Raw genomic sequence first — 14,212 nt, forward strand, 5'->3', positions numbered from 1 at the left:
TGCATCTGAATGGCCGGACAGGGCCTTTGAGTTTCCAAGTAGCTGGCTACTATTACATGGAAGCTTATAACTTGCCATGTTGGCAGGGTTCAAATACTGCCAATTTCATATCTCAGACGGACACGTGACCTTGTCCTTGTTTTGGTTTTTCATGCATCTTGAGCAAATTTATCTGTGTAGGTAGATTTTTCCCTTCTGAATAAATCGCTACATCTTGGCCACCTGAGATCAGTTTCCTCCGTCCTCTGCATGCCCCTCTCTGCAGTCTCTGTAACTCCAGAGCCATTGGCCACTGGGGGGGATTCATGACCCAGATCAAAGGCCCTCGGATGGCGTTGGGGTGGTGTTTATGGCCTTTCCTCTAGTTTATTGAGTAGCCTGAGTTCTGCTTGGGTCAAGCTCAAAAGCAGTTTCCCTTCTCTGAACATAGGGTTGCTTTGTGGAGGGACACAGGGTAAGAATGTTCTGGGAAGGAACTGATAAGCCAGTTCAGGGTTAACTGTGTGGAGCCAGCCCCCCTTGTTGAACGTGTGAAGGCCAGGATGTTTAGGGCCTGTTCACACTCTCGCATGGGCTGAGTTTCACATGCTGGTTTATCTCGAGAGAGAGACTAGAAATAGCTCGAGGGGCCTGCCTTGGAGCTTCCAGCCAGTTTGCAAGCCTGTCTGGGCACCTTGGGACTCAAGCTTTGCAGCAGCTGCATCTCCGAGGAGTGTATCTCCCATTGCTGAGACTGTCTTATGGAGGGAAGCACAGGCCTCTGCTGGCCTGCTGTCCGGGGTCCGGACCGGCCGAGCTTAGCTCTCCAGAGCAACAGTGTCAAAGTGCTTTCTCCCCTCTAGCTTGTATCTGGCTTTCCATCTGAATCGAGTCTTTGGCCGTAGCCTTTGCCCTATTACGTGATTGTGTGCACTTGGGAATTCAAGAAGGAAAAAAATCAAGAGCCTGTGAGGAAAGCCTGTTGTGCTAATACCTTCCAGATGGCGATACGAAATGGGAGATAAGGTGGTGTCGCCCATCTGGCCCGACAGGATGTGCTGTGTTCTGCCCCGGGTTTGGGGGATATTATCGCCCTCCATGACTGCCAGGTCACTCTGGTGTCTGTCTTTGGACAGGGGCTTAGCTTGGCACCTCCGGCCGATCTCCGAAATGCAGTTCACTATCAGGTCAGTGGGGGATCTGCCGGGAAGGACTCAAAAGCCCGGAACAGGCAATCAAAAGGTAACAGTTACCTGGCAGCATCTCACCATGGCTGAACTCACAGGCCTGTCAGGCTGAATGCAAGCCCTGGATGGACATCGTCCGTGTTTCTCTGGTTCCTGTGTGGGGCGGAAACTGCATCCAAATGGTTAGGAGACCAGTTGTTGTTTGTGGGGACCTGGGTGAGACACTGAATCGGAGATGGCGAAGTCTGGCCATTAGCCATGGCTCGCCGTCTGCGTTAGGAAGGATTCTAAGGTCTTGTCCACTTGAGCCTAGCAGGAAAGAGTGCCATGATCAGTAAGTCATGTCTGTCTGCTGGAAGGAGGTGTGGTGGCTCATGTGGCCTCTTCTTAACTCTTCTCTTGAACAAAAAAGGCTTAAATTAAATCAACATTTCCTTCATCTTCCGAAAAGATAAACATGCTGTGAATGTGAATGCAGCTTCTTTGTTATTCCACTAAGGCTTGGAAAACATTAATTCCTTAAATGAGAAAAGGGAGCTCAGAGTTTTATTAAAAAGGCCTTCAGACACCCTACCCCCGGCCCATTTTATAGAAGAAGTCGAGGCAAGAGAAAGTTAGTACCGCGCAGAAATGAAATGAGAATTCACGTGTGAGGCCTGCATCGGGGTGCCCTGGCCTCCTCTGTGCCGGCTCGGTGGCCGTCCAGGAGTTCCTGCTGAGGGCTGGCAGGGGTGCTGGCCATTGCCAAGGGCCCGGCTCCCTGACCGCGATGTCTGAGGACGAGCCCCTGCTGGTCAGGGAGGCTTGGGTACAGACAGAAGCTGGCACAGAGGGGCTGAACTGTCCCCACCTTGTCAAGCAGCGCTGTCCCCCGGGGCAGCTCAGGCTCGGGGTGGGGTGGGGGGCAGTACAGGGACCCTGTGTAAGTTCCTGCTTGGCGTCTAGAACCAGGGCTGGCCCTGTGGGCAGGCGACCCAGACAGTCGCCCAGGGCCCTGTGCTTATTTCAATGGTGTGCTGTCACCATCCTGAGATTCTTGATCCTTCTGGAATGCGGCGCTCTGCATTTTCACTTTGCATTCCATTTTGCCCTCGAGTCAGGTTACTGGTCCTGCCTCAGACTGGGATTCCAAGAAGATTGCACAGGTGTCCTGCTGTCGGTGGCCTATGTGTTGGGGACGCAGGGAAGGAGCTGTCCTGTGTTGAGCACTGTTCACGTGCCAGGCTCTGTGCTGGGGGCTGGAGAGGCCACAGTGGCTGAGACTTTAGTAGGGGAGCAGGACACCTTAGCTGAAAACGAGGTGCTCAGAGGTGGGGCCGGGCCCAGCCTGGCCATGCAGGATGGGCACATTACCCCCACCTGGGGAAGGGGTAGTTTGGTGGCCCCTCAGGGTGATTATGGGGTGGGCTGGGAGGGGACGAGAGACGTAGGCATTCAGGGGCATGGTCTGCTTGAGCCAAGGCACAGAAGCAGCCTGGAGCGTCAGGGGGCCAGCTTGGTGGGGTTGGAGCAGAGAGAGGGAGAGGACAAACCTGGGAGGGGACAGGGACAGAGATGGGGTGTGGGAGGCCAGGGAGTTTTTTTCACCTGGGTTCCTAAGGCTGCAGAAAGTTGGGAGGCTTTCAGGCAGGGCAGGGAAGGACCTTATCAGAACTTGAGCTGGGTTATCCTGGTGACCGTGGGGGTAGGTGTGAGGGGACAGAGGAGGCAGGCAGAGCGGGATGTGCAGGAGCCCTGCTCGGAGAGGTCGTAGCCGTCGTCACCAGCAGAGGTGGCTGGGACAGAGAGGTTCCGGAAGGAGAAGGAGGTGACTCAGCAGGAAGGGGTGATGGAGAGATGAGGACAATCCCAGCTTCTGGCGCTGGTCTGACTCACTGAGCGCTTCCCTGTTGGGGCCTGACCCCCCCGACCCCTGGCAATGGGCCAGCAGCCAGCTGGAGGCGGGGAGGGAGGGGGGGCTCTGTTCTTAACAGAGCAGTTGATTCATTTGTTTGGTACCTTTGGCTCAGAGAGCCTGGTGCGGGAAGGGTGTGGCCCTGGTGGTGGGCCAGCAGGAGGGAGGGTGAAGGGCGCAGGCTCCATGGCCTCCAGGCTAGATCCGAGGGGACCCCCAGTGTTCCCAGGGCAGGGAAGTACCTGTCACCTGTGGGCACGCTCCTCAGCGGAGTGTGACTGTCAGTGCTCTTCGCCCATGGATTTGGCTTTGCTCTGGGGCCACAGATCCCAGGCCGCGTCTCCCACTCTCTCCGCCAGCGTTTTCAAAGACGGAAACCTTCCCCTGCCCTTCCCCTGCCCAGAGTTTTCTGGAAACAGCAGAACCACGGTCTGTATCGCCTTCCTCCAGCTCACATTAAATCAAACCAGATCTGTACGGGGCTTGCCGAGGAGGGAGCACTGTCACTCCCGTAGGAACCGAAATCGGGGACTAGTAAATTTCTGTCCACTTGTGCACTGGCCTTGCTCCAGGCTTACCCATGGTCGTTACGCTCTGGTCTCTGTTTTTCTCCTCTTTACACGGGGGAAGAAGGCATCCTGGGCTCCCGCTCTGCCTCTGTTCCTGACACCCGGCCTGATCTCTCCCTGTCCCTCTGCCTGTTAATCCAGTGCTCACTGCGGGCGGCCTGGCTACATGTTGCGACTATATGACTTCGGCTGAGCGACCTCAACTCTCTGCGCCTCAGTTTCCTTCCTTCTTTGTAAAGTGGGGTGTGGTGACATTTGCCTCAGAGGGTTGTTGTGAGGGTTATTCGAGGTCCTATGTGTAAAGTGTCTGGCACAGGACCAGGTACCCGGCGCCGGGCATGCTGGACCGCCACCTACCGTAAGGTACCAGGGACAGGGCGCACGGGACCAGGCACACCAGACCGAGCTCCCAGTGGGGTTGAGCTTCTGCTGTTTTTGCGCCTGTCGATTAGTAATGCCCAAGCCGGGGCGCGGAGGCTGAGGGATTGCTGGCTTGGGGAAGGGCTGCGAGTCCAGGAGCAGCCCAGGCGGCGCGTGTTGTAGGCGCTGAGGGAGGCCGGCCTGGTGGGAGCAGAGCACGTGAGGGCCAGGGCGGTGGAACCGGGGGTTGAGGCCAAGGCGGACCCTGTAGTACCTGCTAAGCAGCGACGGGGAATTGGAGCGAGAGTGCGCGGGGTGTGAGGGCGCCCCTGGCAGCTGTGCTCCACACCAGGAGGCCAACCACGTAGCTGGAGCTGGTGGAGATGGATGGAAATTAGCAGAACATTCTTGACACTGAGACCCAGGAGTCCTGTATTTCTGCCATCCGGGGGGCTTCCTGCAGGAGTTCCCACCCAGAGGGAAGAAATGAGCCCTCTACCAGAGGCTCGGAAACCTCAGACCCTGGCTCCAACCTCAGGCCTGGTTTCAGGCCCTTGGTGCTGAGTCACATAATTGTAACTGGGCCGCCTTCGGCCCTGCCAGCTTCCCTGTAGGCAACAGAGTGGACGGCTGGAGGGAGGCTGGGAGGGCCGACCCCCCCCCCCCGAAAACTGTTCCCAAGCTTTAGTCTGTGGACAGCACCGCGAGCCTTGCTTTTTGCCAGAGTTGAACATCAAACCTGTTTTGAGCTCTTTGCTTGAGGGTGTGTTTGCAGGTGGGTGCCCAGGGGCCCTCTCTGCACTCCGGGTATTTCCCTGGATGTCCAGCAGGGGGCGCTCACCCACTGAATGTGGGATGCTGCTCTGCTATAGCTCTCTGAGCACCCGCCCCCCCCCAACCTCTCAAAGGGTCCCCACAGGTCCCTGGTGCAGGTTCCTTGGTTACCTGTCAGCCTTTTGGCCTTGACTTTTATCAGCCTCGGATTTTAGGGGGTGTATCCCAGGGCGTTTGCAAAGCTGTATCGTAGTCCTCGATTCACAGAATTCACTGCCTATAAAAAATGATTCGAAATGATCATACAAAAGTCCCCTCCCCAGAAGAAAAATCACACAAGACAACTCACAGAGTGTCCTGAGCACCCGCACTGCCTCCATCAAAGAAACACCAGGTTCTGCTGAAACCTCACACACGAGGCATCCACACCTGACCAGGGGGCTGTGGCACCGGAGGGTGCCACCACTGTGTCTAAGCAAAGGCCCCGGGGAACCGGGCCCGGGATTGAGGGAAGCCTTGTGCTGGGTCTTTAAACAGCCCATCCCACATGTGTGGGGTGAATTGGGTGGGGTGAGGGGGCCTGATGAATGTGCCATTAATGAGCCAAGTTCCACTGGGAATAATTCTCCCTTTGTGTCCCCAGCACCTCCCCAGCTGCTGCCTGTGCGGATCTCACTCCCCGAGCCTCAGGACATGTGTCTTTGCCTTCTGCCCCAGCTGGTGATGGAGTAGAAGCTTCCGCTCTCTCCTGCCAGGGTCTGGCCAAGGACTTAAGCAGGTATTGTACTAAACTTTCCCTCCACGGTTGCTGGAGCGGAGGGGCCAGGTGGTCTCTTCCCCCTAGGCCTTGGACTCAGCTGCCATCGGGGATGGCACCAGCAAGGTGTTGACAATCTGTATCTGTGATGCCATGAATTTGGGCTGTAGCCGATGTGGAGTTTACCCCTGCAGGCAGGTGTCTGTGTCACCATGGGGATGTCCTTCGTGAGTGAGTGTATTATCAGGGGTCTCCAGAGAAACAGATCCAATAGGAGGTATATATACATACAGACAGAGAAACGCATGTTAAGGACTTGGCTCATGTGAATCTGGGGAATTGGCAAGTCTAAAATCTTCAGGGGGCGGGGGGTGGTAGGGGCAGTAGGCTGGAGAGCCAGGGAAGAGTCAAAGCTGTAGCTCGAGTCTGAAGGCCATCTGCTGGCAGAATCCCTCTTCCTTGGGGGACCTCAGTTCCCATTTACTGATTTATTGACTCATTTATTTCTATCAATGTGGACTTGGGGTGATCTATTTTATACTTTGGGTTATAATAAAATAACACTTTATTCTTTTTTTTTTCTGGCCCAAAGTATCTTAGCTTTGGCCATTGGGCCATTCATTGGCTCCCAGGGCTTTATGTTGAGGGGGTCCAGCAGCCCTGAGGCAGGATAGAGATACAATCAGATGTGCATTTTTGTTTTTATTTTTTTTAATGTTTATTTATTTTTAAGAAGTAGAACATGAGCAGGGGAGGGGCAGAGAGAGAGGGAGACACAGAATCGGAAGCAGGCTCCAGGCTCCGAGCTGTCAGCACAGAGCCTGACACGGGGCTCGAACTCACAGACCGTGAGATCATGACCTGAGCTGAAATCGGACACTCAAACTGACTGAACCACCCAGGCGCCCCAAATTTGCATTTTTAAAGGCTCTCTCTCTAGCTGCCTGGCAGGGCAGGACTGGATTCTGCACTGACCAAGACTGTCCTGAGGCTCTGTGTCCTGCCCAGGGCCAAGACGAGACCAGGCGTGGCTGCGGTTAAAAACACCCTCCACTGCACCTGCAGACTTTGCTAAGTCCTCTCTCTCTCCCTGGCTGCTTTTAGCCACGGGGCTGTGGCCTAGATCCAGGGATCCAAATAAAACTTGTCTTTTCCCCTCTGGTGTGGGTCCCGGAGGTTCTCAATTTAAGTTTCAAAAACGCCCAGATGAAAATTTCATTTTGCTGAAATGGAAGTTGTTTACGAGCCTGGGCCGGAGAGTCTGAGGTCCTCGTTGGTCTCATGGTTTGGAGATACATCGTGCATCTGTTCCCATTTGCAGCCAGGCTTCTCTTGCTGGAGCTGGCGTGCCTTCTTTGTGTTTTCGCCGTGCACACGCGTGGTGCAGTCTCTCCCCGCTCCCCCCACCTCTGTGGTTTTGTCTTTTCCTCTTTGGGCTTGGAGGGGAGTGGCGGGGCAGTGAGGCCTGGTGTCTTGACAAAGAAGGCCCGGGGCACATCTTATTACCGAACAGACAGATGTTCTGTTCTTGCAAGCATGCTGGGCGGCTTCCTGCTGCCTCGTCCTGCTTCTAATGGCTGCTGTGGAAATGATGACACAACCCCACGTTTCCAGTGCAAATGGCTTTTCTCTGGGAATTTTCACACCCCCTCCCTTCCCCCATCCCCGTTGGTAATCATTAGGGCACAAGCCTTTGGGAGAACAGATGTGACTTTGAGAGAGGCCACGGGGAGGAGAGAGAGCTCCGTGTGCAACCCTGTCTGAAGCAAAGGGCTTGTCCTGGGAGGGACGCTGTCCACTGCGGTGGCTGGGCTTCTGGCCTTCCCTTCGCCTCCGGCCCTGCCCTCTGCAGCCTCCACACTCACCAGACCCCCTGACCCATAAGAGCATTCTAGACAGCATCCTGTAGTGGTGAGCTCTAAGAGGCTGCAGCCAGGCAGAGAGTCAATGATAAAAGAATTTCTAGCAATACAAGTCCAAAGCCCTCACTCATGCCAAGGCAGCTACAGCTGACCACGGGTTTTTGGAGCCTCTGGAGGCTTGTGGCAAAGAGCCTGGTATGTTGGTACCTGTGCCGGCGGGGGAAGGGGGGTGAACCTGAGCAAACAACATCCCTGTTCAGAACTGACTGACCTGCCTGTCGGCCTGCCGGGGACAGCTGTCCCGCAGGAACTGGTAACTTGGAAGCCTGGCCAAGGGCTGCCTGGAAAGACCTGGAAGAAATGAGATTAAGAAGCCGCTTCCTGCAAGGAGGAAGTGATCCCATGCTGATGCAGGAGGCCCAGGGCATAACACCCCTGAGAAATGCCGCCCCAAACTGCAGCCCGGGATTGGGGAGGGGGGGACAGGCAGGTGGCCTTGGTGAGATGTCCCCCGGGCCCTGCCTGCATCGGGCAGCCTCAGATTTCTCCACACTTCTCCCGGACTTGAGGGATTTTCCTGGCAGGAGCTGGACTGCGTGTCTCCCTCACCCCACCCGGGGTGGTACCCTCTTCCCCCAGGTTAGAGACGTGAAACCCTTCAAAAGCGTTCCACGCCCTCGCCCTCGGAGCCAGCACATGTGCGAGCTCCCAGCTCAGTGGTTAATTCTGCAGGTGGGGTCGGGACCATCCACTGTGTTTTAAACATGTCGGGTTGCTGAGGCTGAGGCTCTCTGGCAACAGGAGCTTCCCCGAGCGGACTCGGGTCTGACCCAGCTCATTCCTTATTTACATATGCCACCTGTCATTACAGTCATTCTCCTGCCTGAAAGACCCACTTCTTTTTTTTTTTTTTTTTTTAATTTTTTTTTTTCAACGTTTATTTATTTTTGGGACAGAGAGAGAAAGAGCATGAACGGGCGAGGGGCAGAGAGAGAGGGAGACACAGAATCGGAAACAGGCTCCAGGCTCTGAGCCATCAGCCCAGAGCCTGACGCAGGGCTCGAACTCCTGGACCGCGAGATCGTGACCTGGCTGAAGTCGGACGCTCAACCGACTGCACCACCCAGGTGCCCCTGAAAGACCCACTTCTTCCAGGGCAGACCGGGCACGGGTATGCTGTAGAGCATCACCCTCCTGGCGGGACCAGCACAGGCCATCCGAGTGGGGCTTCGGGCCGCTGGCCCGTCTCACGAATGGGAACCGGTGTGGGGGCAGCTGGGCGGGCTTGTCCAGAAGCTGTACCCTGCTGGCTTCGGCCGAGGAGCACAGTGGAGGGAGGCCGCTCCTTCCCCAGGGGAGTAGGTAGAAGTTGGCCGCCTCCGTCTGGGCAGAGCAGGTGTGGAGGGGTGGGGCCGGAGACCCTAGCCCCATAGTTCTTTTTCCCTCTTCTGGAAAGGAGGGGTGGGCAGCCAGGCGGGGCTTCTCTGGAGTGCCCCCGGAGGAAGTGCAGAGCATCAGCTTTGTGACCCCTAGGGCAACCTGGAAGGGAGTCCTACCTGACATGGGGTTCGGTGAGAAGCCAGTGAGGGCATGGCCGGGGGTGCCCACCGCAGCTCCCAGAAGGTGGAGGGTTTCAGGGCAGCGGGGTCTGGGAGCTCCCCCTCCATTCCTGGTAACCCCCGTGGTCCCATATTATGTTGGCTGCTGTGTGCTAGTTTTCGAGTTTGGCTTTTCTTCCAAGCCAAGCATATGCCTTGGAGCCTCCAGCCCCAGCTGGAGGTGGGAAGAGAGGGGTTGCCAGCAGCAGGCCGGCCATGGACTGCCTGAGGGGAGGTGGAGAAATAGACCCGAAATCCAAGACAGGGCCCCAGGGAGGTGGGGTGGAGGAAGGGCTTCTCACCAGCACAGGCCTGGCTCAGGGCCCTTCCCCGCCTAGCATGGCTCCTGCCAGTGTCAGTTAGTCAGCTTCTCTTATTCTTTAGCTCGTGAGATGCAGTCACAGGCCTGCTACAGCAGCTGCAGGAAGTGATGAGTGCTCTCAGTCTAAGTGGATCATATAGTGGGGTCTTCTGCTTTATTTATTCGCCATATGTCCATCCATCCGCCTGTCCATCCATCCTCCCGCTCGGCATACACGTCCTGGGTTGATTCTGAGCCATATCCCGTGTGTGATGTGGTGCGGGGGGAGGAGCATAAAGCTGCAGAGACTTGCCTCTGGTCCGTTAATGAGCTGTGTGACCTTCAACAAGTTACTTGACCTCTCTGAGCTGTCGTTTGCCCATCTTTAAAACGAGGCTAGTAGTACCCACATCTTGGAGGTAATTGTGAGGAGAAAATGAGGTATGTGAAGAATGTAGCTCAGGGCTTGACAAATGGGAGGCATTTAATTAATGCGGGCTCTCCCCTGACATCCATCAGTGCTGGGAGTGCTGGGGGAGAGGAGACGACACAGCAGTGATCCAGCACGTAAACTCTCCAACTGACTGAGAACAGAAGAGCCAGAAGAGAGTCTCCTCTGCCTGGAGGAGTCGGGGAGGCTTCCAAGGGGGGGGGAGCCGTGTTTTCATGGGTTTTCCACCTGTTTGCTGAGGGTGAAGAAGGAAAAGGTACTTCAGGGAGGGGGAGCTCTGTGTACCTCAGCCTCGGGGGGAGGTGGTGATGCCCAGCAGATTTAGGCAGCGGGTCAGGAGAGGCCTGGATGGACTGGAGGGGGCAACACAGGTGGTTGTGGGCCGAGTGGTGAGGTTAGCGGGAAGGGACGCAGGCATGGCGGGCAGTGGTCAGGTTTGGGGGTGAGCCTGTAGCCAGACTGAGGAGTCTGCTGGGACCCACAGTGTGAAAGAAAGATTGTTTCCCCGGTATTTTTTTTTTTTTTAATTTTTTAACGTTTATTAATTTTTGAGAGACAGAGTGCAAGCGGGGGAGGGGCAGTGAGAAAGAGAGAGAGACACACACAGAATCCAAAGCGGGCTCCAGGCTCTGAGCTGTCAGCCCAGAGCCTGACATGGGGCCTGAACCCACGGACCGTGAGATCATGACCTGAGCTGAAGTTGGATACCCACCGACTGAGCCACCCAGGAGCCCCAGATTGTTTCCCCTTTAAAGCAGGGGAGAGTCAGGACTGAGTTTGGGGGTGGGGAAAATCTCTGATGGCCAAGGGGAACCTGGATGGTGAGAAGAGGCTGGAGGTCACGGGGCCAGTGGAGGTTGGTACTGTGGCCGAGGTGGGAGGTGGTGGTGGACTGAACTAGGGCAGTGGCTGTGGGGCCTGAGAGGCTCTGAATCTGTCTTTGCGGCTTTCATTCCCCGCTTCCTCCCTCCTTCCCTCCCTTTCTTCCTTCTTTCTTTCCTCCCTCCCTCCCTCATGTTTGTTGAGCGTCTGTTCTGTGCAGGCCTCACAAGCTGTTGCTGGGGATACAGTATCGATACCCTGCAGACATGGGCCACGCTTCTGAGGGGACTCTGCAGGGACAGCGATTCCTGGGCTGGGCTATGGTTCCAGGCGGGGGCTCCCAGGAGCTTGGGCTTAGCACCGGCATTTCCTCCCTGTGCAGCCCAAGGCGGGGGCTCAGGAGGGCAGGGGTGTAATTCCCCATGCAGTTCCACCCAGCATGCCGTCCCAGCTTTTCATGTCCTGGCTACAAGGCAGAGGACGGCCGGCTCTTTGGGGATGGCTTGCCCACTTTGTGCCCCGAATAAGTGCCCCTTCTCCTGACTTTAAAAATCCATCTCATTGGGCATCCTTGCCTGGTGGCTTTGCAAACCATAGGATCCTGTGACCTCTCTCAGGTTCAGAAAGATGGGGGATTCCCTCCCTCCCCCTTTTTATTGTCCCCATTTTAAAGATGGGAAAACTGAGGCCCAGTGAGGTCAGGACCTTGCCCGAGGTTACAAGCTCTGAGAGCAAAGTTGTGGTGGGAACCGTTTGGGTCGGGTGTCTCAGCAGACTCCTCCTCCAGGGAGCCTGCCCAGCTTCTAACTCCTCCTCCTGAATGAGGAGCTCTGGGCTTGGTATCCCTGGATGCTGTGAGAGTCGGTGAGGCAGGGACACTGAGTGCTCCCCGGGACAGAATGACTTCTTGCTGTTCCGTGAAACAGCACGGCAGCAGCCGCAGCTGACGTGTATTGAGCGCTTGCTGTGTGCCTGGCATTGCTATACTAAGAACATTTTGTATGTTATTTCACTTACACCTTGCAATATCCACGTTGGTGGGAAGGTCCTGTTGATTTTTCCTGCACAAATGAGGAAACTGAGGATCAGAGGGGTTCAGTAACTTCTCTGAGTCAGTTTAAGGATTCAGGTAAATGAGAAATTTCCCCTACTATCCATTAATCTTTCTGAATTAGGTGAGTGAGGAAGTGAGTTTAATTCAAACCTCATTCCTGGGCACCCCACCCTCCCCTCCCCACCAAAATCACACACGCGCAAAGCAAGACTTGTCGATGGGGGGATGGGGGGGTGGAGCTGAGGTCGAGGTCGGGAAGCTGGGGGGCGTGGCTCTGGGCTTTGCATGTGACAGCAGTGGGAAGACCTAGGATCGTTTCCATGATTCTCCGTAAGCTCTGGCCTCAGTTGGAGAGAATTTCAGTTTTGGCCTCTCTCCTCTGTGCCCCTGATTACGGGTCTGTCCACCCGGATATCCACCCATCCCTGTGTCTGCATAGTGGCCAAGAGCCTCCCATGTGCCCAGCTATGGGCTAAGCACTGGGCATTCCGTGGGGCATATGGGAGTTGTGGCTTCAGCCCTCCAGGAGCCCACCTTGCCCAAACTTGTTTCCTAAGGAGAAACCGGATGCTAAGGACGCTGGGGGGCGGTGGGGGGGGGTTGCTACCCTGGGATGAAGGGGTGAGAGCAGGCCCCTCTGGTCAGCTGCTGACCTCCCAGAAACAAAGGAGCCACGCCGTGTTGGAGAACAGAGGCATGTTCCCAGGCTGGGCAGTCGCTGCACCGTGGAAATGCTCATGCGAAGGAGAAACCCTTCATCTCTTTCTGGATTAATAACTTCAAGAGATGCAAAACCATGTAAATATAGCAGGCGCGTATTCTGCGTCAAAACTGAATACGTACCCGGCCTCTGAAAGCTGGCTAGGAAACCCGGTGGTACCTCTCACACGTGCTTCCTTAAAGTCAGCGGATGAGGCAGGAATTGGGTCGGTCTGTTGTCAGGGAAAGATTGTCTTCACGTGGACAAATCAGTTCCTGAAAATCTGAGTATGTCGGGAAAATAATCCCTTATCTTCAGACACAGTTACAGGCTAATTGCATCCAGCGACGACTAGACAGGGTGTGGATGGAATTACACAGACAGGCCCGCTGGGAAGGTTATGAAAAGAGGGTATTATTTTTAGGGCTTGGTAACGCACACACGCGTGCGTGCACACACACACACGTCTGTGCACACTCACACACACACACAGCGCACAGCACACGCCTCAGACGCTATGCTAATTATGCTATCAGTAGGTGCTCACGATGCTATTTCTGGCCCAGCCGTTCTGGATTCTGTTCTGTCACGGAGCCTTGAGTCAGCAGTTCTGGTCCTCGGCGCCTGGCTTTGGCTGCACCGCTCACAATGAGGGTAGCCCCATGGCAGGCTCCGTGTCACTGCTCCTCAGGCACGGAGAGTCGTGCCCCCTCGGACCAGCCGCCCTGTGCCCTGCCTAGCGAGGGGAGCTGCTGCTGGGGAGCCACGAGGACCCACTCTCTGCTTGCAGTGAGAGAAGAAGCGAGGCACTTGGAGCTTCTGGCTGCACCTGTTTGTGTTTTCATCTTGGGAGCATTTCCACCCCGACCGGCCTCTTTGGAGCCCCGGGCAGGACCCCTCTCCTGCTGCAGGTGGCGGGGCCTAAAGTTCGCAACCTCTTTCACCAGTCTGGCTTCAGAAACCAGCCTGCTGCTGATTTGGGCAGCTGGGAGATCCCCGCCCTGCTTGCAACTGAATGTTTTTCTTCAAAGGCCTCTCTTCCCTGGTACCAAGTAACCTCTAAAACCTTAACTTAAGCTCTAGAGGAACTCAGTGGATTAACACATCAACATTCAAACCAAGTACAGTATTTAATCTCTCTTAACAGGCACTGAAAAGTGCTTATGGAATTTTCTGTTCTTGGAAAGATTTCCCCGAGAAGGAGGAGGGGTAACACTGGTGATGTTCTTGATCTGGAGCAGAGGCAGTCACCTCTGGCCCAGGCAAGTCCACCATTTCTCTCTTCCCGGGTCTGAGTGAAACTTGACGTTGTGTCTAAGGGCGGGCTTGAACTTTGGAGGTCAGAGTTTTATTTGGCCCGATGGCCACCTTGGGCCACCCTGTTTGTTTTTGCCTGTGATCTTAAACCTAGCGTATACCGGCAGTTATAGGAACAACCTGGATTATCTAAAGACAACTGTTACCTGAGAAAGGCCACATAAAATGCATCCGCTTAAGTCCAAGTTGTATGGGAATAGCGGGGAAAAGGTTTATTTTATTTATTAAAATTTTTTTTTCAACATTTATTTATTTTTGGGACAGAGAGAGACAGAGCATGAATGGGGGAGGGGCAGAGAGAGAGGGAGACACAGAATCGGAAACAGGCTCCAGGCTCTGAGCCATCAGCCCAGAGCCCGACGCGGGGCTCGAACTCACGGACCGCGAGATCATGACCTGGCTGAAGTCGGACACTTAACCGACTGCGCCACCCAGGCGCCCCGAGCGGGGAAGAGGTTTAATTGCGACTTTACCTTGAAAAAAAAAACACATGAAAAATTACGAAAATGGCTTATTTTATATTTAACAAGATGTAGGCTTTCATTTTTTTTTTTTAATTTTTTTTTCAACGTTTATTTATTTTTGGG

The 14,212-nt window shown here is 55.1% G+C and overlaps 1 protein-coding gene across 12 annotated transcripts in view; it reads left to right on the forward strand.

Moving 5' to 3' along the window:
* The window catches only part of TACC2 (transforming acidic coiled-coil containing protein 2), a 215,030-nt gene that overhangs the window by 109,911 nt on the left and 90,907 nt on the right, over positions 1-14,212 (forward strand). For 11 of the 12 annotated variants that reach the window (XM_040486647.1, XM_040486650.1, XM_040486655.1 and 8 more), the window contains one exon: positions 5,407-5,541. The exons of the other annotated variant lie outside the window; for it this stretch is intronic. In XM_040486647.1, coding sequence (XP_040342581.1) covers positions 5,407-5,541 — 135 coding nt within the window. The remainder of the gene's footprint in view (positions 1-5,406; positions 5,542-14,212) is intronic. 12 annotated transcript variants of the gene reach the window in all.

The sequence above is a fragment of the Herpailurus yagouaroundi genome, unplaced genomic scaffold, assembly GCF_014898765.1.
Source record: "Herpailurus yagouaroundi ecotype Mexico unplaced genomic scaffold, PumYag 163, whole genome shotgun sequence".
Classification (NCBI taxonomy): Eukaryota; Metazoa; Chordata; class Mammalia; order Carnivora; family Felidae; genus Herpailurus; species Herpailurus yagouaroundi.